This window comes from Oncorhynchus clarkii, chromosome 26 (genome assembly GCF_045791955.1).
Source record: "Oncorhynchus clarkii lewisi isolate Uvic-CL-2024 chromosome 26, UVic_Ocla_1.0, whole genome shotgun sequence".
Lineage (NCBI taxonomy): Eukaryota > Metazoa > Chordata > Actinopteri > Salmoniformes > Salmonidae > Oncorhynchus > Oncorhynchus clarkii.
The window spans coordinates 26952827-26976932 of NC_092172.1; the positions used below are offsets into that span (position 1 = coordinate 26952827).

The following is a 24106-nucleotide window of genomic DNA, read 5'->3' on the forward strand; positions in this document are numbered from 1 at the left end:
GACAAACTTCGTGACCGCCACATCCCTAGTTGATACCAATAATGACCAAAAGCATCTGTTCTAGCACTTTGCCTACATGGACTTGTGTCCTTAGCCTGGGTCCAATCCAGCTAGTCTACATATTATGTACATGAACCACCCTCCCCTCTTCTCCCTTTACCACTGAGTCTGGTCTGGTCCACACTCCCGAGAGCAAATCCTAAAAGAAAGCAGTAGCTGAATGAGGGGTTTCATCTTTGATCTAGCGGGGTGCAATGCCATTGGCCCGCCGCCACAAAGAGGCTTAGGGCTGAGGAGAAGAGTATAAGGCCTCAGAAACATGGGGAAGCTTTCCCACAATGCCTGCTGTTAGCAGCACAGACACAGACACACAAGCCCAGTGCAGTGAAACATTTGATTTACCTGTGTTTTATATATATACAGTATTTCCACACTATGAGCTTGGAATAATACTGCAACATTGTGAAAATGATGACAATGCCCTTTTAGTGTAAGAGCTGTTTGAAAAGACCGCCTGAAATGTCAGCTTATTTTGCTGGATGGAGTTTTGGCCTGCCTAGTGACATCACCAGGATGTACATTACTTAATAGACCAATAAGAAAGAGAGTTCCAGTTGGGACAGCCTCAATGTAACTCCAGCACCAAGATGTTATCATTTAAACCAGGCTTACTTTTACTGCACTCTTAGCTCTCTGGTCTATGGCTACTGTGGTTTTAGGTGTGTCATTATCTGAGATAATGCATTGTTTAATCGCCATACAGGAAAGATTTTCATCACAGTAGATGGGTTTGTTTCAGTGGTATTAGTGCTGATGGTGGTGTTGCTGTACTAGATATGACAGGTGGGTATGGGCTCAGTGACCTGGATCCATCCCTATAGAGAGCTGCGGAGAATGGAGTCTTCTCCTATTGCGCTGGCAGAATAGACACATTTCTATATTCCCTGGACACTATTACTGGTTAAACACACTCATTAGAATGGTTTTGCCTCTGTACACACTGCAAAACGCAGGTACCAGTCACTGTTTCAGGGACTCACTGTAAGTTAATCCTCTAATTCTTTGAGAGTAATTGCATAATAATGACATTTAACTCAGGAGGTTGAAACAACGTTTATAAACCAGGCTACTGTTATAATTTGACGCAGGCAGAAAAGCTTCCTGGATTAAAAGTGACAGTATGAAAGTTTTCTACCATGCAATGCTTATGTAAATAGATCTGATGTACCAACAAATTATTCCACCAGCAAATTCCTTGTGTACCATCAGTAGGATCTGTAGTATTACCTGTTAAGCTTTCATGCTTCTTGTCTTACTTGCAAAACAAAACTCTTTAGGCTAGTAATGGATTAGGTAAATACCTGTGTTTTTCTCCATGCATGTATTGTAAAGATACAGCTCTGTAAACTGGCGTGTGTGTACTGTATCTATCTACCCTGTGCTGTGATGTGCTATGCTGTGCAGCGCTGCGCTGCGCTGTGATGTGCTGTGCAGTGCAGTGCAGTACAGTGCTGTGCTGTGACGTAACGTGACGTGCTGTGATGTGCAGTGCTGTGCAGTGCTGTGCAGTGCTGTGCTGTGCAGTGCTGTGCTGTGCAGTGCTGTGCTGTGCTGTGCAGTGCAGTGCTGTGCAGTGCTGTGATGTGCAGTGCTGTGCAGTGCTGTGCTGTGCAGTGCAGTGCTGTGCTGTGCAGTGCTGTGCTGTGCTGTGCAGTGCTGTGCAGTGCTGTGCAGTGCTGTGCAGTGCTGTGCTGAGCTGTGCTGTGCTGTGCAGTGCTGTGCTGTGATGTGACGTGCTGTGCTGTGCTGTGCAGTGCTGTGCTGTGATGTGACGTGCTGTGCTGTGATGTGATGTGCTGTGCAGTGCAGTGCTGTGCTGTGCTGTGCTGTGATGTGCTGTGATGTGATGTGATGTGATGTGCTGTGCAGTGCAGTGCTGTGCTGTGCTGTGCTGTGATGTGCTGTGATGTGCTGGCTGCATGCATCCTTCCTTTCCATGTATTTTTCTCGATAAGACTACAGTAAGTATAAACCGACCAGTTGTTCAATCTCTATAAATCTGAGAAACACAAACTGCTGAGCGGTGACTCATATATCAGTCTATTATACACTACAGGGCTGACTGTATTAAACAAATGGATCTGCCTGCAGCTGGAGGAGAGAGCCAGTATAGGGGAGCAAAGGTTATTGTCTAATTTCAATCTTGGCTGCCTTCCCAGAGCTTTACCACGTTCCAATTTGTGGCTGTGTTGCTTGGCACTACTGACAGAACAGAGAGAGGTCCTGCTGCAAATACTGTTTGTGTTCGGCTACAGAAATGTGTCTGGAAAACTGGCAATCAACAGGTCGGCACAGATTAACGCAATGACTGGAGCAAATTAGCTGAAATTATGGAAATGCTATGGATAAGGATGTTTTCCTTTGGGTTGTCGAGCGACATATTCCTGCCATTTTTGCCAGTCGTTGTTAGTTGTTACAGTATCATTCTCCTACACAATCATTGGGGGATGGTGTGTAAGATCACATACACACCCATTATGGCACAATAGTCTATGTTAGTGCACCGCCTAGCATGTTATGAATTGTTTTATTCCAAAGTGAAAGGACAGCTGCAAAGGACAACTGTGGACAAAAAACAGCTGTTTAGACCTGCATATTACAGACAATTAGCTATTTCAAGTATGTCTTTTCCAGCATACTGCCCTCCATTCAGCAATTTGACTGACAATTCGTGGCAACAGGGCCTCCGAAAATGAAATAAAAAAAACAAGCGTCTGTTGAGTTTCAGATATTATTTTCGTTATGTGACAGGAGCCATCAAGACTAAATGCTCTGTTCATGCTTTTCACTATATTTACACCTGAAGTGCCATTTTAACATTTCACTTCTCAAAGGAAGTGTAAGATTATGATACCTACTGTTGAATAATTACAAAGACTTAATCTTCACTATTTATTTCACATCACAGCAGCCAGTGACATTTAGAGAGCTTAAGAAGAAATCCGCTCTACAGATATGTTTAAACACAATGTAAAATGATTCCGTTCCTCAATGTTAGAAAGAACAACGAGATCAAAGTGAACCTGAAAATGACAGTCCACAGAGTTAATGTTTTAGAGGATTTCTCTTTTACAGGGAAGGAAAAAGAGAAGCTGAGCTTAGCTAGCAAAGCATTGAAAAAGGTGACGGAGAAAATATACCTCTCTCTCTGTCTGTCTCTCTGTCTCTCCGTCTCTCTCAATTCAATTCAAAGGGGCTTTTTTTGGCATGGGAAACACATGTTTACATTGTCAAAGCAAGTGAAATAAACAATAAACAAAGGTGAGAAGACACAAAACATCAACAAAAAACTATTTGAATTTAACAGTAAATATAGCACTCAAAAAGGTTTCAAAAAGATAAATACTTTTCCAGTGTTATATTATCAGCTATTTACAGTGTTTTAGTAATGTGCAAATAGTTGAAGTACGAATAGTACGGGAAGATAAATAAGCAGATAAATATTGCTGGTATTTGGAATGTTGTTTGTGTTCCTCTGGTTTCCCTTTTCTCATGGCAACGGGCCACAAACCTTGCTGCCATGATTGCACAGATATGGGAGTTTATCAATGTTTTATTTGTTTTCAAATTCTTTGTGGGTCTGTGTGATTTTCTCTCTCTCAAAAATATCCTTGGTGAGGCTGACACGTAAAAAGCATGTGACCAATCATATACAGCAATGACACTTAAAAGTGTGGATTTCCCTCAGGATAATATGAGGCTAAGCGTTTGCCTTTACGACTAATGTATGAGCCAATGGTATAACTCATAAAGTCAGTCATGTGCGCATACAGTACATTACAACCATAAACTAGCATCTGGGTCTGGAATGGAGAGTAGGGGAGTCATGGCAATGTCATTAGTCTATCCAACCCCTTTCAACTGAGTATACTAGATGAAGTGAAATACATTACATTAAGATCATGGTTCAATTAGATTGTTAGTGTGTTCTAGAACATGAGGATCTACTTATTGCAATGTAGATGTGCTTTAATGGACAGTTTAATGCTGGGTATCAATTAAGTTGACTTCAGAGATTAAGTAGTGTACAGTTTGTATTAAACAACTACGGGAAAAAGTATCTGTTTTTCCACGCTTAAAAATAACACTGCACATGTGATATTGTACACTACTCCACCTCTGAGGCAGGAAGGTCTGCTAAGTGTCTATAGCAAAATAAGCCATTGACTTCCTCCTTTGACCACAGCTCCCTCAGAGCAGTTTTATCCAATTTCTAACAGTCCAGGAAGATGATAAAGGGGTCAGACAGTGACATATGCTGTATTTGAGCCTTGACCTCTATGTTAGGGGTAAATGGGAACCACGCTGTGAGTTTCTGCACCAAAATAAACGAGACAGTTCAGCAAAGGCCGGGTTCCACCATACATTCTACAAAGAACCCAAGCACTTTCCCCACTGTGTGTGTGTATGTGTGTACCAACATGCCTCTCCATTCGTCTTCATTAAGCTTGTGTTTGAACTGTTTCTCCACATCTCTGTAAGTATAGAGTCTACTGGGAGCAGCTGCAGCTCCTTCATACTGTAGCAGCCCACATCTCATCTACTCTACACTGTCCTTCTAACTATCCTTCACAGATGTCCTTCTTTAAAGACACACAAGAGTGAGAGGCTTTTAAACAGTTGTGCTGGACAGGTGGAGAGAAAACACCACTTTCTTTTGGAGAGAGAGAGAGAGTGACAGCCAATTTACCTGCAGAGAGGGGGGCAGATTCATTGGACACAGAGATAATTCATCTCTTCATTCATGTAAACTGAAGAGATCGACCAAATCAGCTCTCCAACAGTATTGACTGTTAGCTCCTTGTATTTCAAAGTTTTTATTAAATCGGGAGCATTACTGCTATCATGCTGGCCCCAAAATCCAAATAAAGGCCTGGATTGGAAAACGAGGCTACCATCACACTGGGAAGCAATAATAATCCCGATCTCTTTATTCAAATCTGCCATGTGTGGATATTCAGTGTGACTGAATAGCCATGGGAATGTTGCTCCAGCATATCTCTCCTGTCTGTCTGTAATTGAGCAGATTGATACTGGAAAAGGCTTTCTTATTTTAACTCGGCTACACAAGGCTTTCTATGTAATGTATTACTCATTTGTAAAGGCCTCTCTAAACAGGCACATCGCAAATTGTGATATATTATAGTTCAGTGACTCTTTCTCACTAGCATCATCTGAATCCATATCCTTAATCCATATCATTTTTATATGATGATTTGTTACCCTCAGATTTGTTGTTGGCTCTCTCTCACCCACAGACCATCAGACATCAGTGCTGGTTACGCTGGTCAGTGTAGAGTTGTCAGATCCAGGAATTCAAAGATCAGGAACAACAATAGCCAGAGGCCTGCCTGACTGGGCTCTAAAAGCCTCTATGTCAGCACACAGTGGTTTGACAGCCTGTGTAACAAACTCTGGATGTATTTTATCTTACAAGCTTTACATAGAGTGCTGCATATTCTCTCAGTTATGTTAGTATCACTTTCTACAGAGAAACATCATGTTTGTATAATTAAAAGAGAAACATGATACTGATCATATATTATCATGAGTGTTTCCTCACAAGTACTGTATGTGGGGTGAGTTAAGTGAATAGAATTATGTGGTCAAATATGACGAGATGCAAAAAAGGACAACAATTTAAATTAGTAAAACATGTGAAGCCATCACACTGAAGTCTAATAAAGAGCATTATTAATTGTAATCCCATGTGGGTAATTATGAAAGGAATATGCTCAACCGCAATTTGGGAAACTCTGCCAGAATCAGCAATAGTAACCATTACGTTAACTACTGTACTTATATGATATAGTGCTGTGAATATCCTTTACCTCAAATAATATTTTATTCACTTTTAGGAAAAGGGATATGTTACTTTTATGTTCCCTAAGCACCGAATGCTCTGATGCATGATTTGTCATTGTTATTCAGAACTCGCTCACCTCCACTTAAAACATGATCCTTCTGGAGTCTAATGAATCACCAAGGTAGGTCCCGGGGGGTTCCGCCTTGCCAGAGAAAACCTTTGATTTATGTACTACTTTGTTTTTCCTGCTTAAGGCTTGCCTGTTGTGTTGTGAGAGAGATGACCCTGCCTGGTGATGAATATGCAGATTGAGCATTTACTCTTATTTGTTAATTAGCTACTGTGAAAAATATATTCTCTCTGAAAATGTCAATACCCACAATACACTACAACAGCGAGTCTGAACATAAGGCTATCTCTTTCTGTCCTATCGTTTCCCAGTCTCCGCCTTCTCACAATTAATCCAAAAACAATCTGCCTGTATTTGCAATGACACTCCATTGCTGGATAAACTTTGATACCCAGATTAAATAAAATGACACTTTTGGACGGCACTAAGCAGCCATCGTGCGGAACTGATTGGCTTTTAAAAACACCAATTAGTACTCAACCTTGTGGCTGTCCAAATGTAGCCTGCTAATGTGAGTGCACACACTTGTGATTTAGCCTCAATATCATGGCTCTATCAGGCCTCCGTTTAGCCTGGAGAGATATTAGCACAGCCCACTCTCATGTTGGAGTGTCACGGACCTCTTCATCTGTTTTGAGTAAACAAAATAAAACTGCAACCGGAAAGTATGAGGGCTTGTTTGTAGTTAGACATGCTGGAGGAAAACATAGAAAGGGAATTTGTGCTTTGATCCGCTAACGTGATCTGAAACCCCCTGCACATTAGGCTAGTTCATAAAATGAAAGATATCCTGGAATTGAATAAACAGGCCTGGTATGTGGTGGACACTGGTGGAAAATGTGTTAACGTTATGAAAACATTACACATCCTGCATTTTTTGTTGTTTAACCTTTAGCTAGGCAATTCAGTTAAGAACAAAGTCTTATTTACAATGACAGCCTACTGAGGAACAGTGGATCAACTGCCTTGTTCAGGGGAAGAATGACAGACTTCAACCTTGTCAGTTTAGGGATTTGATCCAATAACCTTTCAGTTACTGGCCAAATGCTCTAACCACTAGGCTACCTGCAGCCCCTGGATGCTGTGTAAGTAATCATTAGTCCATCTGCTGAATGTACTATCCTCAGGCCAAAAAATATATAAACTGGAAAGAAAAAATGTAAATATGCTTGAATTCTTTGAGCCTGTCCCATCTGTAAATAATTGGAAAGATGCTTTAATTATTTGAGGGAGTCCACTAGGTTGGGCGATATACTGTTTACACAATATACTGGGGTATTTTGAAATACAGTTGGTATTATTTTTTTTTTTAAAACGATGGGGAGCGTTGCTGCACAGCTATTTTCAGGTCTCCAGAGATGTTTGATCGGGTTCAAGTCCGGGCTCTGGTTTTGCCACTCAAGTACATTCAGAGACTTGTCCCGAAGCCACTTTTGCATTGTCTTGGCTGTGTGCTTAGGGTTGTTGTCCTGTTGGAAAGTGAAACTTCGCTCAGTCTGAGGTCCTGAGCACTCTGGAGCAGGTCTTCATTAAGGTCCTCTCTGTACTTTGCTCCATTCATCTTTGCCTCGATCCTGACTGGTATCCCAGTACCTTCTGCTGAAAAACAACCCCACAACATGATGCTTCCACCACCATGCTTCATCGTAGGGATGGTTCCAGGTTTCCTCCAGACCTGACGCTTTGCATTCAGGTCAAAGAGTTCAATCTTGGTTTCATCAGATCAGAACATTTTGTTTCTTATGGTCTGAGAGTCTTAGGTGCCTTTTGGCAAACTCCAAGCGGGCTGTCATGTGCCTTTTACTGAGGAGTGGCTTCCATCTGGCCATTCTACCATAAAGGCCTGATTGGTGGAGTGCTGCAGAGATGGTTTTCCTTCTGGAAGGTTCTCCCATCTCCACAGAGGAACTCTAGAGCTCTGTCAGAGTGACCATCAGGTTCTTGGTCAGCTACCAATGCCCTTCTCTCCTGATTGCTCAGTTTGGCCAGGTGGCCAGCTCTAGAAGGAGTCTTAGTGGTTCCAAATTTCTCCCATTTACGAAAAATGGAGGCCACTGTGTTCTTGGGGACCTTCAATGCTGCAGAAATGTTTTGGTACCCTTCCCCAGATCTGTGCCTCGATACAACAGATCTGTGTCTATGGACAAATCCTTCGACCTCATGACTTGGTTTTTGCTCTGACGTGCACTGTCAACTGTGGGACCTTATACAGACAGTTGTGTGACTTTCCAAATCATGTCCAATCAATTTCCCACAGGTGGACTCCAATCAAGTTGTAGAAACATCTCAAGGATGATCATTGGAAACAGGACCTGAGCTCAATTTCGAGTCTCATAGCAAAGGGTTTGAATACTTATGTAAATAAGGTTTTTCTGTTTTATATATTTTATAAATCTGCATAAAAAAAAATGAAAATCTGTTTTCCCTTTGTCATTATAGAGTATTGTGTGTAGATTGCTGAGGATTCTTTCAAATGTAATCAATTTTGGAATAAGGCTGTAACGCAACAAAATGTGGAAAACGTCTGAATACTTTCCGAAGGCACTGTATGTATACAGAAGTATGTGGACACCCCTTCAAATTAGTGGATTCGGCTATTTCAGCGACACCTGTTGCTGACAGGTGTATAAAATCGAGCACACATCCATGTAATCTCATTTGACAACCATTGGCAGTAGAATGGTATTACTGAAGAGCTCAGTGACTTTCAACGTGGCACTATCATAAGATGCCAACTTTCCAAAAAGTAATGTTGTCAGATTTCTGCCCTGCTACAGCTTCCCCGGTCAACTGTAAGTGCTGTTATTGTGAAGTGGAAATGTGGGGGCACCCCTGCCTCGTGGTGGCTATAGGGGTGCATGCTACACCTTTGCTTACAACTATAATTCAGTATAACTATAAGAATTCTAAGATGTGTCAAATAAATTATATCCAGCTCAGGGCTCCAGCTATGCATTTGGTTAGTCACTAGATGTCAAGATCAAGCTTCTTGGTTACAGCAGAGACATTCAATTCCCCCTGGATGAAGATCCCTGTTGCCTAAATAGTTTTGTGTGTCAAAAAAAATAATTAATAAATGTTTTTGGAAGGTTACAGAAATGTTATGAAGGTATGAAAACCTGGATACTGCCCAACCCTAGAGTCCATATTTGGTAACTAGCAAACTACCAGTCCAACAGAGAACAATATGAGTAATAACTTACAGTAATTGCAATAATAATGGCGAGCACAATTACACAGAGGAATGTGCTTCAAGTTTATGTCTGATAAGAGCCAAAGCAGCGGACAATCACTGAGGTAATTACAGAAAGATATGTAACTCACACTCCTCCGCATAACTTCAGCATATCGCCTCATTAACGACCATCTTAATTCCATTTTATCCACAGTTTATTACAATACTCACCACTCACAGATGGTGGTAAACATGAATGAAGCTTCGCTTGGAACATGCCTCAGTAAACAATGCTTTTTTTCTGGTATTTCACACATTTGGGCCGAGAAAATGTATTATCTTTTGAAGCAATAGTTAATCGCTATATAGGCTGAGTATTTCTTAAATATCTTATTAGCATCTGGAGGATAGTTTGTGGAGGAGAAGTAGGTGTAATCTATGATGTCAGCAACAGGCTAATGTTGTCATTAGCCAATAGGAACGAATGTCTTACCCTTACAGTCCAATCAAAATATGACATCACCTGACATCCTCAATGTTTTGTGGCAACAGGATCCCTAGATAGTAGAACACTTTATTAGTCAGTGATCAAAGCTAATGGTGCTAGACCGCTAGCACCATGGCCTGTTGAGTAGCAAATGGTCTGGATAAAGCATTAGGAACATGATCCAAGCTACTATCCAAAGCATACAGATATGCTGCTGTTTCAACAACATCACAAGTTGAGACCTTTGTAACACCAGACAACTGCTTTCAACATACACAAAGGATCTGACATTGCACAGTGACCAATCTCTGGCTCTCTCCAGGAGAATCAATGGCACTCTAATAGACTTCACTGAAAACAAACCACGAAAACAAAGAAATACTTGATTATTTTAAATGACTGTTGTCATTCAAGCCAGCCACACCCATGTAAAAGGAAGTGTGGTGTATCAAGGGTAAACCCCTAAGTATTGGTGCACAGTGCCTTGCAAAAGTATTCATTCCCCTTGGCGATTTTCCTATTTTGTTGCAATACAACCTGTAATTTAAAATTTTTATTTGGATTTCATGTAATGGATATACACAAAATAGTCCAAATTGGTGAAGTGAAATTTTAAAAAATAATACAAAACGGAAAAGTGGTGGGTGCATATGTATAAACCCCCTTTGCTATGAAGCCCCTAAATAAGATCTGGTGCAACCAATTACCTTCAGAAGTCACAGAATTAGTTAAATAAAGTCCACCTGTGTGCAATCTAAGTGTGACATGATCGGTCACATGATCTCAGTATATATACACCTGTTCTGAAAGGCCCCAGAGTCTGCAACACCACTAAGCAAAGGGCACCACCAAGCAAGCGGCACCATGAAGACCAAGTAGCTCTCCAAACAGGTCAGGGACAAAGTTGTGGAGAAGTACAGATCAGAGCTGGGTTATACAAAAATATCAGAAACTTTGAACATTCCACGGAGCACCATTAAATCCATTATTCAAAAATGGAAAGAATGTGGCACCACAACAAACCTGCCAAGAGAGGGCCGCCCACCAAAACTCATGGACCAGGCAAGGAGGGCATTAATCAGAGAAGCAATAAAGAGACCAAAGATAACTCTGATGGAGCTGCAAAGCTTTTTGGCCATCAAGGAAAACGCTCAAACTCAACACCTCTCATCACCCCGAGAACTCATTCCCCTCAGTGAACTACGGTGGTGGCAGCATCATGCTGTGGGGCTGTTTTTCATCGGCAGGGACTGGGAAACTGGTCAGAATTGAAAGAATGATGTATGCTAAATACAAGGAAATTCTTGAGGAAAACCTGTTTCAGTCTTCCAGAGATTTGAGACTGGGACAGAAGTTCACCTTCCAGCAGGACAATGACCCTAAGCATACTGCTAAAGCAACACTCGAGTGGTTTAAGGGGAAACATTTAAATGTCTTGGAATGGCCTAGTCAAAGCCCAGACCTCAATCCAATTGACAATCTGTGGTGTGACTTGAAGATTGCTGTACACCAGTGGAACCCATCCAACTTGAAGGAGCTGGAGCAGTTTTGCCTTGAAGAATGGGCAAAAATCCCAGTGGCTAGATGTGCCAAGATGATAGAGACAGTTATGCACACTCCAGTTTTCTGTTTTGTTGTCTTATTTCTTATTTGTTTCACAATAAAAAAAATATTTTGCATCTTCAAAGTGGTAAGCATGTTGTGTAAATCAAATGAAACAACCCCCCCCAAAAAATATCTATTTTGATTCCAATTAGTAAGACAACAAAATAGGAAAAATGCCAAGGGGGGTGAATACTTTCGCAAGCCACTGTACATCAGACAAACAACTTATGATACTACCTAAAAGAGCTATCTTAGAATTGCCAGTAATCTCAATGTCACTAGAACAATCCCAATCCCAAAACCAAAACTCTAGAAGACGCATATTACAAGCTAATTGAGTCTGCTGGAAACTACAGGGGTGCAAAAGGTTCACCACGATTAGCTTGAGTAACTGCTGAAGGTCAACGCAGCTCTGCTGAGCAGCCACAAGCCTTCATAAAACCATGCAGCGTATCATTATTTTCACAGTGTTTCATTATGGATTGTTAACCTTGGCTAACTCCCCAACTAACGCTTTAATCAACTGCCTGTAATGTCTCTGATACAATGTTATCATTCTGCTTCTACTTCTCATTTATCAGCGGGTAGGAAGGAAAAACGTACCTGTGTCTCCATTATAGAAAGAGAGAAAAAGAACGAGAATAATAAGAGAGCAAGCTCCTTTTCCAGGATCTGCATGTGTCTGGAAAGACACACGTGAGTAACAGCTTCCGAAGAGGAGAGAGGAACGTTCAGGGTTATTGCCCATTGTCAGAGAAACTAGATCGTTTTCCTAGAAAGGAATGGAATATGAAAGACTTTTCAATAGCATGTAGTCTCAGGAGGAAACTAAAGGACTCCTCAATGCCGAGGCCTCTTTCTCCTTGGCCTGGTTCCTACCACTGGCATCCCACAACATAGCCACCTGTGAGGATGTGTACACTGGGTCCCACTGCAATGTTGAAGAGATGAGCTCAAACAAAAAGCCTAAAATATCAGCTCCTTTCCCAAATGAACTAGGGGAGTCTTCATAAGACAAATACATTGTGGAACCCTCTCATCAACTCATCAGTTTGCAAACAATCAGAGGTTGCAACCAGCGACCTCTAAACCCCACAAGAATGATTGCCAAGAAACAAAAGAGAACTTAACCAACTACTGGATGACTTTTCAGTCTTCTCCCTCCACATCAATACTGCTTTCAGAGATCCAGATGGAGGCCGGCAGCAAAGTGTCCCCTTATTGGGCCTTTATTGGTGCATCCTAAATGCAACATTGAATTAAGGCAGGGGAAGGGGGAGGCACGCTTTTTGTTTAACACAGTACGTCTGAGGCCAATAAAAATCAGCAATGAAGCAATCACTGTATAATTTTTGGAAACCTTCTGAAAAGAGACCACTTTCCAGTTTTAATATGCGTATGAAAGCCAGAGCATTAGAGAAACCATATGTTTCTTGGTGGATACATTTTTTTATCCATAGGCTAGTGCTTTCTACAAAACGCTACGTCTTTATCTTTTCTCCAATATATAAAAGTTAACTCATATAAATCTGCACTCCAACTAAATAGTGATTTACAGTAAATGTGTGGTACATTGAGAACAGATAGGGAAATGCTACTCGGGGGGAGTATGTTACTTATCAAAAGATGGGTTCAGAGCGGATATGTGAGAGGCATTTGTGTGGTTGCCAGACGTGTTATTTTATTGGGAGTAATGGTGCACCCCATAAGCTGATACAATCTGACAACAACTTAATGGTTATTGAATGTGTTAGAGAGAGTTTGATGTTTTAGTAAAATATCTGTTTTTCTCTCTCACTTTTTCTCTTTCCCTGTTTTGATATTGGGGCTCACTCACCATGTGTCTTATTTCATATGTTGGCATAATGATGAATTGTTTTGGGTTGTACAGTCAAGCACTTTTTTTCAGAAAAACATTCCAGGCATCACTGTGAACTGATTGCTTTGGAAAATTGTGTCCTTGGAGCTACGTACTACAGGCAGGAGTAATAACTAGAATTGTGTACTTGTACACAAATAAATGAATACTAAGTATCCATATATGAGATGAATGCTTTCTGACAGAGAGGATAAATGATCAATATATGAATAGGCACTACTATCCAGTTAAAGAACAATGGACACAATCAACTATTTAAACCCATAAATAAACAACAAGAAACTAGAGGTCGACCGATTAATCGGAATGGACGATTATTTAGGGCCGATTTCAAGTTTTCATAACAATCGGAAATCAGTATTTTTGGGCACCGATTTCCGATTAAAAAAAATAAAAAAAATCATTTTTTATAGCTTTTATTTATCTAGGTAAGTCAGTTAAGAACACATTCTTATTTTCAATGACTGCCTAGGAACTGTGGGTTAACTGCCTTGTTCAGGGGCAGAACGACAGATGTTCACCTTGTCAGCTCAGGGGTTCCAATCTTGCAACCGCACAGTTAACTAGTCCAACGCTCTAACCATTGCCCTCCACGAGTAGCCTGCCTGTTACGCGAATGCAGTAGAAGCCAAGGTAAATTGCTAGCTAGCATTAAACTTATCTTATAAAAAACAATCAATCATAATCACTAGTTATAACTACTAATCCAGTTTAGCAGGCAATATTAACCAGGTGAAATTGTGTCATTTCTCTTGCGTTCATTGCACACAGAGTCAGGGTATATGCAACCGTTTGGGCTGCCTGGCTCATTGTGAACTATTTTGCCAGAATTTTACGTAATTATGACATACATTGAAGGTTGTGCAATGTAACAAGAATATTTAGACTTAGATAAAATACCGAACGGTTCCGTATTTCACTGAAATAATAAACATTTTGTTTTCAAAATGATAGTTTCCGGATTCGATCATATTAATGACCAAAGGCTCGTATTTCTGTGTGTTATTATGCTATAATTAAGTCTGATTTGATAGAGCAGTCTGACTGAGCAGCAGCAGGCCCGTAATCATTAATTCAAACTGCACTTTCGTGCGTTTTGCCAGCAGCTCTTCGCAAGCACAGCGCTGTTTATGATTTCAAGCCTATCAGCCTAATGGCTGGTGTAACCGATGTGAAATGGCTAGCTAGTTAGCTGGGTGTGCTCTAATACTGTTTCAAACGTCACTCGCTTTTAGATTTGGAGTAGTTATTCCCCTTGCGCTGCAAGGGCCGTGGCTTTTGTGGAGCGATGGATAACGATGCTTCGAGTGTGGCTGTTGTCGATGTGTTCCTGGTTCGAGCCCAGGTAGGGACGAGGAGGGGGACGGAAGCTATACTGTTACACTGGCAATACTATAGTGCCTATAAGAACATCCAATAGTCAAAGGTATATGAAATACAAATGGTATAAAGAGAAATAGTCCTATAATTCCTATAATAACTACAACCTAAAACCTCTTACGTTGGAATATTGAAGTCTCATGTTAAAAGGAACCACCAACTTTCATATGTTCTCATGTTCTGAGCAAGAAACTTAAACGTTAGCTTTTTTACATGGCACACATTTTTACATGGCACATATTACTTTCTTCTCCAACACTTTGATTTTGCATTATTTAAACCAAATTTAACATGTTTCATTATTTATTTGAGGCTAAATTGATTTTATTTATGTTTTATATTAAGTTAAAATAAGTGTTAATTCAGTATTGTTGTTATTGTCATTATTATAAATAAAAAATATAAAAAATCATCCGATTAATCGGTATCGGCTTTTTTGGTCCTCCAATAATCGGTATCAGTATCGGCATTGAAAAATCATAATCGGTCGACCTCTACAAGAAACAGAAACATTCTCCCAAGAACAGCTCTTTCAAAACTCTCAGAGCTAGGCCTACACAGAGAAGAGAGACAGACAAGGACATGTCAGCACAGTGCCTATATACTGTAGATCTCTGCTACCATTTAATTCTAACATAAATTATGGCAAATTACATTTCCAGGAAAAACAAAGGACTTTCTGCAATAGAATATTCTTATCATTCTAATGCACGTCTATAAAAGATCCAATTAAAATCTGCCAGAGTGTGATGGCGCTTTTCCAATTTATATTAGCTTTTGAGGAGACTATTAAAGTTTATTTATTAGGTGAAGATGACTTTAAATACTACACTATTAACGCTGCAGTAAAATTAGATTAGCAGAGTGAGATTTTAACATTTACCCTGTTACCACATATATAACGTTGGGGGAGGGGCGATCTACGATCAATGACTATGACCTTCTGAGGCCAACATGGCTCCCCTATTTCCATAACACTGACTCCAGCTGTTGGTTTGGGGACCTCTGCACTGGCTGGGAAAATGTAAGAAAACAGTTTGGAAATGAAGATTAACAATGCCGTTAAAGTCAGTGTGTTCTAAACGTGACACAGATTATTTGTTTACTACTGTATTACAGCAACCAAGGCATAGGTCCAAGTTACATTAAATCACCTATTGAAAAACAGTACGTTGTTACTGTGGTTCATTTCAGTCTTCCATTTAAACATTCAAATATCTGTTGTATTACTCCATTTTCTGTGCTCTTTGTTCAGCAGGTCTAATGGATATTTGCCCACCTGCTGCCATTGTCTTCTCCCTAAAGGACGACCTGGTGGTGACACACACTGAGCAATATGGGAATGTTACATGGTCGTGGTGGCACTATGGGCAGCTGAACAAAGGATAGCTGGACTAATCACCACAGTATGGCTGCGTCTGATATTGCACCCTATTCCCTATATAGTGCACATTGTTTTACCAGGGCCCTGGTCAAAAGTAGTGCAAAGGGAATTAGGTGGCATTTTGGATGCACATAAATCTCCTTTGCCTTCTACGTAATATCTCTCTCTCAGTCCCTACAGCACATAGCTCACTAATGAGGTGACATTTCACAGTCACGACAACGCATTTCCCTGCAAATGAACGTCATAATAACAGTCAGCAATACCTTGATGAGAAGGAAAATATGTCCATTCTGAACAGTAAGGGATGGTCTGAAAAATAGCACAGGCAAAAATTCAAACAATTTAACTTTTAAGTCTCGTTTTCTTGACAGGACCTCCTATTCACATGTTGAGTGAAGGGGGTCATGCATATTTGATTGTGTAAAACGTCACATTTCTAATCTATCTACTAATTCAATCTGTGTTGGATTTAAGGTTAAATCCAGGGAAGATCAGTTAAATGTTTTGATACAGTCCTCCGTCAGCCCATTACGAGGCATTAGAAATTAGTTATGTGAAAAATGTGATGGCTGTCTCACTGCAACAGTGCTTTAAAAATAAATGTAAGTGTCTTAACTGCAATGCGAATAATTTATAGGACACAATTTATTGAATCACCCAGCCAGAACTGATTGACTGGTCCCACTGCTTAATTCACAGTAAAAGCCGTTTCTGTGGCACATAATCATTTATTCTCTCTCTTTAAAGATGGAATCCTTAATGGTGAAGCTGTCATGTACGTTTGGGATATTATAACACCACAGAAGTTACAGCAAACAACAAACACAGTTGTTTTGCCTCGAACATCACTGCACGCTTCGATAGAACGGCAGAATATGTACTGGACAGGAGTTTGGTGGTACCTTAATTGGGGAGGATGGGCTCGTGGTAATGGCTGGAGCAGAATCAGTGGAATGGTATCAAATACATCAAACACATTGTTTCCATGTTTTTGATGCCATTCCATTTGCTCGTTCCAGATATTATTATGAGCTGTCCTTCCCTTAGCAGCCTCCACTGATGTACTGAAATTTGTTGTACCACGCTGCTCATTTCTATTTGGATGCTGCTCACCTCCGTTTTGTCGACAAAACAAAAACAATAACAATGGCGCTCGGGTGAACAGATTCTATCTTTAATAAGTCAGTGAGGTTGATGCTGTCAGAGATGTAGCGAGACAAAGAGGATGAGACGGTTTATCGTGGTGGAAAAAGAAGATCTCATGGTGAGTTAGTAGACCCTGGTGTGATATAAAGAGACATGTTAGGCTGGCCTAACGACTCACCCTGAATTTAATTATTCTGCTCTATCAATCGCTCCATACATTTAGTCTAAAACTGTAGTTTGTGTGACTTCAAAATGAGGGTAGTTGTACAGAACAAATTAATTAGCGATGGGATATTCTCTAACAAGTATAACCAATCAGAGTACCAAAGTTAATGATGTCATCATATAGGCCAGCTCTGGACCAATCCATCGGTTTCTGGGACCAATCAGAACAGACAGAATGTGTTCACATTCTCGAAATCGTTGGAGATAGAGGCAATTCCAGACTCAACGTGGAGAATAAACATCAGTTGGCCAGAGCGATGTGGATGAGTAACCAGGCAAATGTTTGGCTGTGGTTTTAAAGCCTAAAGAAAGTCCATCTAGGACCCTTAGGCAGAGGACGTGCTACAGCTCAAGTTTCCAGGGTACAGTACCTTTGTTAAATGATTCAGAACTTTGACAGTTTAAGCAATACTGGTTAAATGAGGCCTTTCTCTCTCATTCACTTGCAGGTGTGTCATGATAAATGACCGTAACCCTACACCGAGCATGACACCTCAGCTCTGAGCTACTACCCGTCTATTATATCTGAGTGCTGTGGAGCTGTAACAGTGACACGGCTGTTGGATTGTCCAGAGAGAAAACAGAATCTTCTGAGACAGTCTCTCTGTTCCCATGTCCAAACTAGCATACTACTTAAAAGGAAGCAATGTATCGGGCATGTGTTCTACGTCGTAGGTTAGTGTGGACATTCCAAAATCAAATCATATTTTATTTGTCACATGCTTGGTGAACAACAAGTGAAATGCTTACTTATGGGCCCTTCTCAACAATGATAATAGAAAATTAGATACACAATGAGTAACTTGGCTATATACAGGAAGTACCAGAACTGAGTCATTGTGCAGGGGTACAAGGTAATAACATGGCTATATACAGGAAGTACCAGTACTGAGTCGAGGTAATTGAAGTAGATATGTACATATCGGTAGCTATAAAGTGACTAAGCAACAGGTTAGAAAATAAACAGTAGCAGCAGTGTACAGTATGTGATGAGTCAGAAGAGTTGGTACATGAAGGGTCAATGCAAATAGTCTGGGTAGCTATTGGTTAACTATTTAACTAACTATATAGCAGTCTTATGGCTTGGGGGTAGAAGCTGTTCAGGGTCCTTCTGGTTCCAGACTTGGTGCATCGGTACCGCTTGCCGTGCATGCCCATTACATCATTTCATTCTAAATAGTATGCTAGTGTGGATATTCAAATGTAGCAATACTGTGTGAACTCTATCTACATGCAGCCTGCTGGCTGATGATGGTGATGTGAGAAGAGGAGATGGAATGGATTTGTGAGCACTGGGTGGTGGTTGGATTAAAAATGGACACTGCCGAGACATACAAACACAAACAGGAGCACTCCCTGTGTGTGTGTGTGTGTGTGTGTGTGTGTGTGTGTGTGTGTGTGTGTGTGTGTGTGTGTGTGTGTGTGTGTGTACACATTGCAAGGAATGATGCGTGTAATAGCTTAGATCATCTACAGCGCAGCCATAGAAAGCAGAGAGTATGATCTACTAATGTTCCACCACAAGGCCACCTCTAATATACAGTATATGACTCACAGTCCAGACACAGCTTCCATAGCAACAACTATTAGTGTCTTCCATCCAGGAAGCTTTACTGAGCTGATAGAAGTTCAGAGCTAGGACAAAAACGTAAACACTACATAGTTAATCACATACACACATCAGTTTAAATAATGTAGATAGAAATTAGGGAAATTGTCTGAATCTGCAGAGTAACTCACTTCCGGACAGAGCATCCATTAGCTCAGGGGTTCCAAGTACTGTACTTCAAGTGAGCGAGCTAAAAATACATTTCCCCAATCTCAAATGGAAAACTGGCTCTTTGTTGAACTAGGCTTCTGAAAGCTGCAATTAAAATGCCCAGGAAACACATCAGCTTTTCACTTCCTAAACATTTAAACATATAACTTCAGTTACATCCATCAACTTTAGAAAACGGCAAAGTAAGCAGCTTCTCGGGGTACCAGCGATTTAGAGTCCTAGTAGTGTTTGGATATGTTTACAATGTGTGTGTGGTGAAATGGCACCAGCTGTGTACACTGACAAGATGCACACGGCCCACTGTGTGTTTGAAGAGCGTCTTAACCCCTTCAGTACCACTCCACAGACGGGACAACAAAGACCACGGGAGGCTAGGCCAATCTGGCTGTAGGGGACAATGGGGAAATATTGCCCCAAGGGTTTTCTGGTGTGAAGGAACTGTAATGTAGCATCTCTGAGTCTATTTATGTCCTTTCTGCTTTGTTTCCTATACATATGCAAGGGACAATAGGATCCAACCCATACTCAATCAGGCTTTTGTTTCACCTACATGACTCATTTAAAGGCTCAGTAAAGTCCTAGAGTATGCCGACTGCAGCTGCAGCCTTCCAGCCTCATGTGTTATGCTGTGAATAACTTCCCATTTGTTGTTCTTACAGTGTATGTAGTCTATTACGTATGACAGACAAGTGGTTGATAAAACTCAAAGTTGAAATATAATCCATTGATAAGCGTTTCCTTGGATAAGAGGAAACATATCCATTTGGTAGACACAGAGGCTATTTGTCATCAGAGCCAATCAGCTGTTACTATCAACCCTGCTCAGTGAAACATACTTCCTGTTTACAGCGGTTGTCATTGAAAGGATTCTTGGAAGACAATCATTCACTCTTCCGCAATGACACCTTTTAAAACCAACAGAAAAGTATGGCTACGGAACAGCGGAAAAATTATATCAATCACAGTTAACACAATGCTAATGCATATTACATAAACTTTGGATCTGAACATAGCCATCCACAATTTATAATCACTTACTGGCAGTATTAGTAATAGTTTCACAAACTGAAACTCTGTAGTAGTGACAGTGCTGCAGGTGCAACACATTCCTCAGTTACATCTGGTAACAACCAACTAATTACCTCTACCAGTGCAGCTAATGAAATGTATATTACATCTAAAACATTATTAAACTTCAGGGGAGTATAACACAGGACTATAAATGTGCCAGTAACAGGGGAGGGGGGGGGGGGGGGGGGCACGCTCATGAACAAAGGCATTTCAGTCAAACAGTCAAATCAAACCTGACTTTGAGACATGCTAAATGTAAACCAGTACGTACAGTTGAGAAAATACCAAAAAAAGCTCATAGCCTTTAGTAGTGTCCAATCTGAAGAGTTTGCCCAGTTATGTAGACCACAACTGTCCCACATTTAAACCAAGGGGGACAAATATAAAAGATTCAACTTTTGAGACCCTGATGACCAGAAATAATCTAGGCGTGTATTCATAAGGTTTCACAAGTGAAACCGGGCTTCTTGTAAATTTCACTGACTAAGACCACATGTGCTCAGTATAAACCAAAGAGCCAGTAAAAGCCAAGTCATTATCCCAGATAAATTGAATGTAATGTAAGACTGCACACAATTTCTGAAGTACCAACTACCAACCAATCAGTGGCTAAAAAGAGTCCCTGTGGGTATATACCCCTAAACATAGTTGCCTTGTGTCCCAGCTTAAATAAAAGCACTTTACCAAAGGCACCCTGCTGAGACTGCCCTGTCATACACCTGAACACAATCCACACCATTAAATATTAAAAAGGTATAGAATAATAGGTAGCATAGATGAAGTGTGCTTTAAATCAGCTCTTAATGACATTTATCATCAAGGGTTCGAGGTTCAATTCTACTAGATTACTAGCAGCTCATGTTCCCTTGTAAAGTACATGATATTAACATATCCCCTTCATCTCATTGCCAAATCACGGCTGGATTCATTAGTCATGAATCATGATGACTGTAATACCTAATTAAGTTTGTGCCACTCATTTGGATGTTTATGTAGACTTAAAAGAATCTGTGATGTTTGAAAGTGATTAAAACTGAATTATTTCCTCAGACAATATTTTGAGAGGGTGTTACTGTTTATACATCACATTGAGTACCCATTGACATTGACCAAGGCACTGTTAAAGCTTCTTGGAGTGGGAACTTGACATGCAAGCTATAATAAATAACTCTGTTATCAACCCAATTTAATTTGAGTCTCTACAACTTGAAAACCTGACACCGTCTGGATGACTAATGTTTCCTCTCAATGAGTTTGGTCGAATCAGTTTCGGGATGATGTGCCTTGCATTATGCAAACACATGCAAATCTCCCTTCCACTCAGCATGCAGAGGCTTCTGAATTGGCATGTGATGTGTGGTTTGTGATGAGACATGTTGCAGAGGGAGTGCTTCATTTCCTCTCCCTCTCAGACTACAATTGCATTTTGGCATATTCCTGATAGAAATACTATTTCCTTTCTCAAACTTTGGCCCGGGGAGTTTTCAAGCAAACACAAAACCACACTTTATCTATTATAGGACAGTCAAACAAATGTGGTTGCACTTGGGAGCTTTAACAAGCCTGGGCTATTTGGCTAAGCAGACGCAAACACTGCTCTGGTCTCAGAATGTTCTCAGAACACGATTATAGTATGTTTTCTACTGGTTCTCAGAACAGTTTTAGAGGATGTTCTGGGAAAAAGTCTGGAAACTCATTTGATATGGACTGTCTCTCTCTTTTGGCAGCTTACCATGCTTCCACATCCTGAAGATGTTGTCAAATAGAGCCATTATCCTTTTCAAAACAAATACTCCTTTGTGCTTGTGATACAAAAACACCAAATATCTGCTGCTGGTTGTGTACCAAACCACCTGTCAGTCTGGGACTGTTTGTGTAAGGATATCTCACATAGGATAACCCTACTAGGGACAGTATGACATTTTTTTTTCAAAACACTGCAACACATCAGTAAAAAGATACATATTATCTGTGAGCAAAAGAAGGGATCACGATCTGAAACAACAGCAGTTGAATCAGACATCAGATATCAACATAAACAACCTGCTCACTTCAAGGATAATTAATACCTTTCACAATTCATGAATTGGCCTCAAATATGACCAGCACTATAGGTAGTGACATCACTTTATCATGTGCCTTCAGGGAATCTAAAACATATGAACTGCATGTTGATTGATTGATGATGTAGACTAGAAGCTCCAGGTGGAATTATAAACACTGCCCATTAAATGATTAAATGATTATGGATCAAGACACTTTTTAAAGGCTCTGTCACACATGTAATCAAGTTGATCACTCATCGTAAAGTAGCAGTGTCACTGCCACCTGGCATGAATAGCTTACTCTGCAAGAGATAGGATACCAAAACTTCGTCCAACAGGGAGATAGATGTGCTATATGAGAAAGCATTTCAACAAGTAAACATTATGACATGCAGAACTCCAGCACCAAATTAAGATGGTAACTTGCCTAATTGATAAAAGTGTGTAATGCACTGGTAAAACGACCTATTGTCTTATTTTGTTATTATGTCTATTTTAAAAAGGTTTGTAATGCCAATGCAGAATAGGATTAGATGAAGTAGCCTAATTAATTCTAAAATAAAACATTCCCAATCGTGTACAACACCGTTTGCCATTATATCAGACTGTCTGGACTCAGGAGGAATGGGGTTTGAATACAGTGTGCAGAAACAAGATAGAAGTACGCAAAACAATGTAGATCACAAATGCTCACCTTATTATAGTTGTAGTAGCCCAAACAGTGGGAAAAATCCAGGTTTGGTGGGTCTCCTGGAATAGGATTTCCTCCGGCAGTCGGATAAAACCGTACATCCATGATGTACCAGGCAACAGCGCAGCTGTACTGTGAACAGAGCTCAATTTGTTTCTACCTTTTTACAATCCACGCGCATAGAGTGAGAGAAAGGCGGCGAGGCAGGCAAGCTTTATCGGGACCGTAAATCAAATAAATAGAAAGCGGGATAAGAAGAGGTAAGGGTTAAAATACGACGTTTTGTTATTCCTCTTCTACTTGTTGAAGAAGCTTTTCATAGTTTTGAAACCCAAATAACGGTTGAGCTATGTCCAAGCTCGTCCTCAAGGTTTATGATATCTGCGCCAAGCGGTGATGTTTGCCCATGCATTTAGAGGCAGCTGCTGTACACAAAGAAGCCACGCGACCGGCAGGGACAGACTGCACAATCGTCTTTCCCCTGTTCAGCTTGCGAAACAAAATGTAAAACAGAGCTAACGTTGTAATAGGTGTATAATAAGAAGTCCGGCTCGTTTTTCCCCCACCCTCTCGTTTCTTTCAGAAGTTGTTTTTCCTCAAGTTTGCACAGTAGTTGGCGAAGGTGCACAAAGCAATGAGGATATTGTATTCCCTGGAATTCTGCTATAGTGTTCCATCAGTGGAGAGTGGGGTTTGGGACAAAATCTGATCCATTTGTGTGGTCAACCAATAATGTGGAATTGGTAGATTTTCTTTACAACACTAGATAGATGCTTGGTTCAGTCTTTGGCTCTGTTGATGAACAATGTGTGAACAAATCGGGCTACTCCCCGAACACAGCACGCCACTCCCATTTAGCCAGCATTTGCCTCAATGAAAACACTAGATAGTTACATTTTACACTGCTTTCAGTCTCTGGGGATACTTTGATTGACAGATTTTATATCAAAATACTCAATCAGCAATATACACATGTTTTTACAGCAGTTGCTTGAATTGCGAATTGAGTGGGATACACACCATTTGTTTATGTTTGTAATAAACTGGTAATAAGATGGTAATGAACCTTATTACTATAATTGTTTCTATGTGCTTTACTAAATCACACATTTTTCCTAATGAAAATCGCTTCAAAACAAACAAACATGAGTTTTGAAAGCCAATCCAATCTTAGGAGTAGTTATAGCCTGAAGCAGCTTGTTGGTCCACTCCCTAATATGACCACATGGGACACTAGAA

At 40.5% G+C, this 24106-nt stretch overlaps 1 protein-coding gene across 1 annotated transcript in view; it reads right to left on the reverse strand.

Moving 5' to 3' along the window:
* LOC139384694 (TOX high mobility group box family member 3-like) overlaps positions 1-23036 on the reverse strand; it is a 61018-nt gene extending 37982 nt beyond the window's left edge. Inside the window, exon 1 of the mRNA XM_071129522.1 lies at positions 22871-23036. Within this exon, the coding sequence (XP_070985623.1) occupies positions 22871-22972 (102 nt within the window). The 5' untranslated portion in view covers positions 22973-23036. The remainder of the gene's footprint in view (positions 1-22870) is intronic.
* Positions 23037-24106: the final 1070 nt, after the last annotated feature.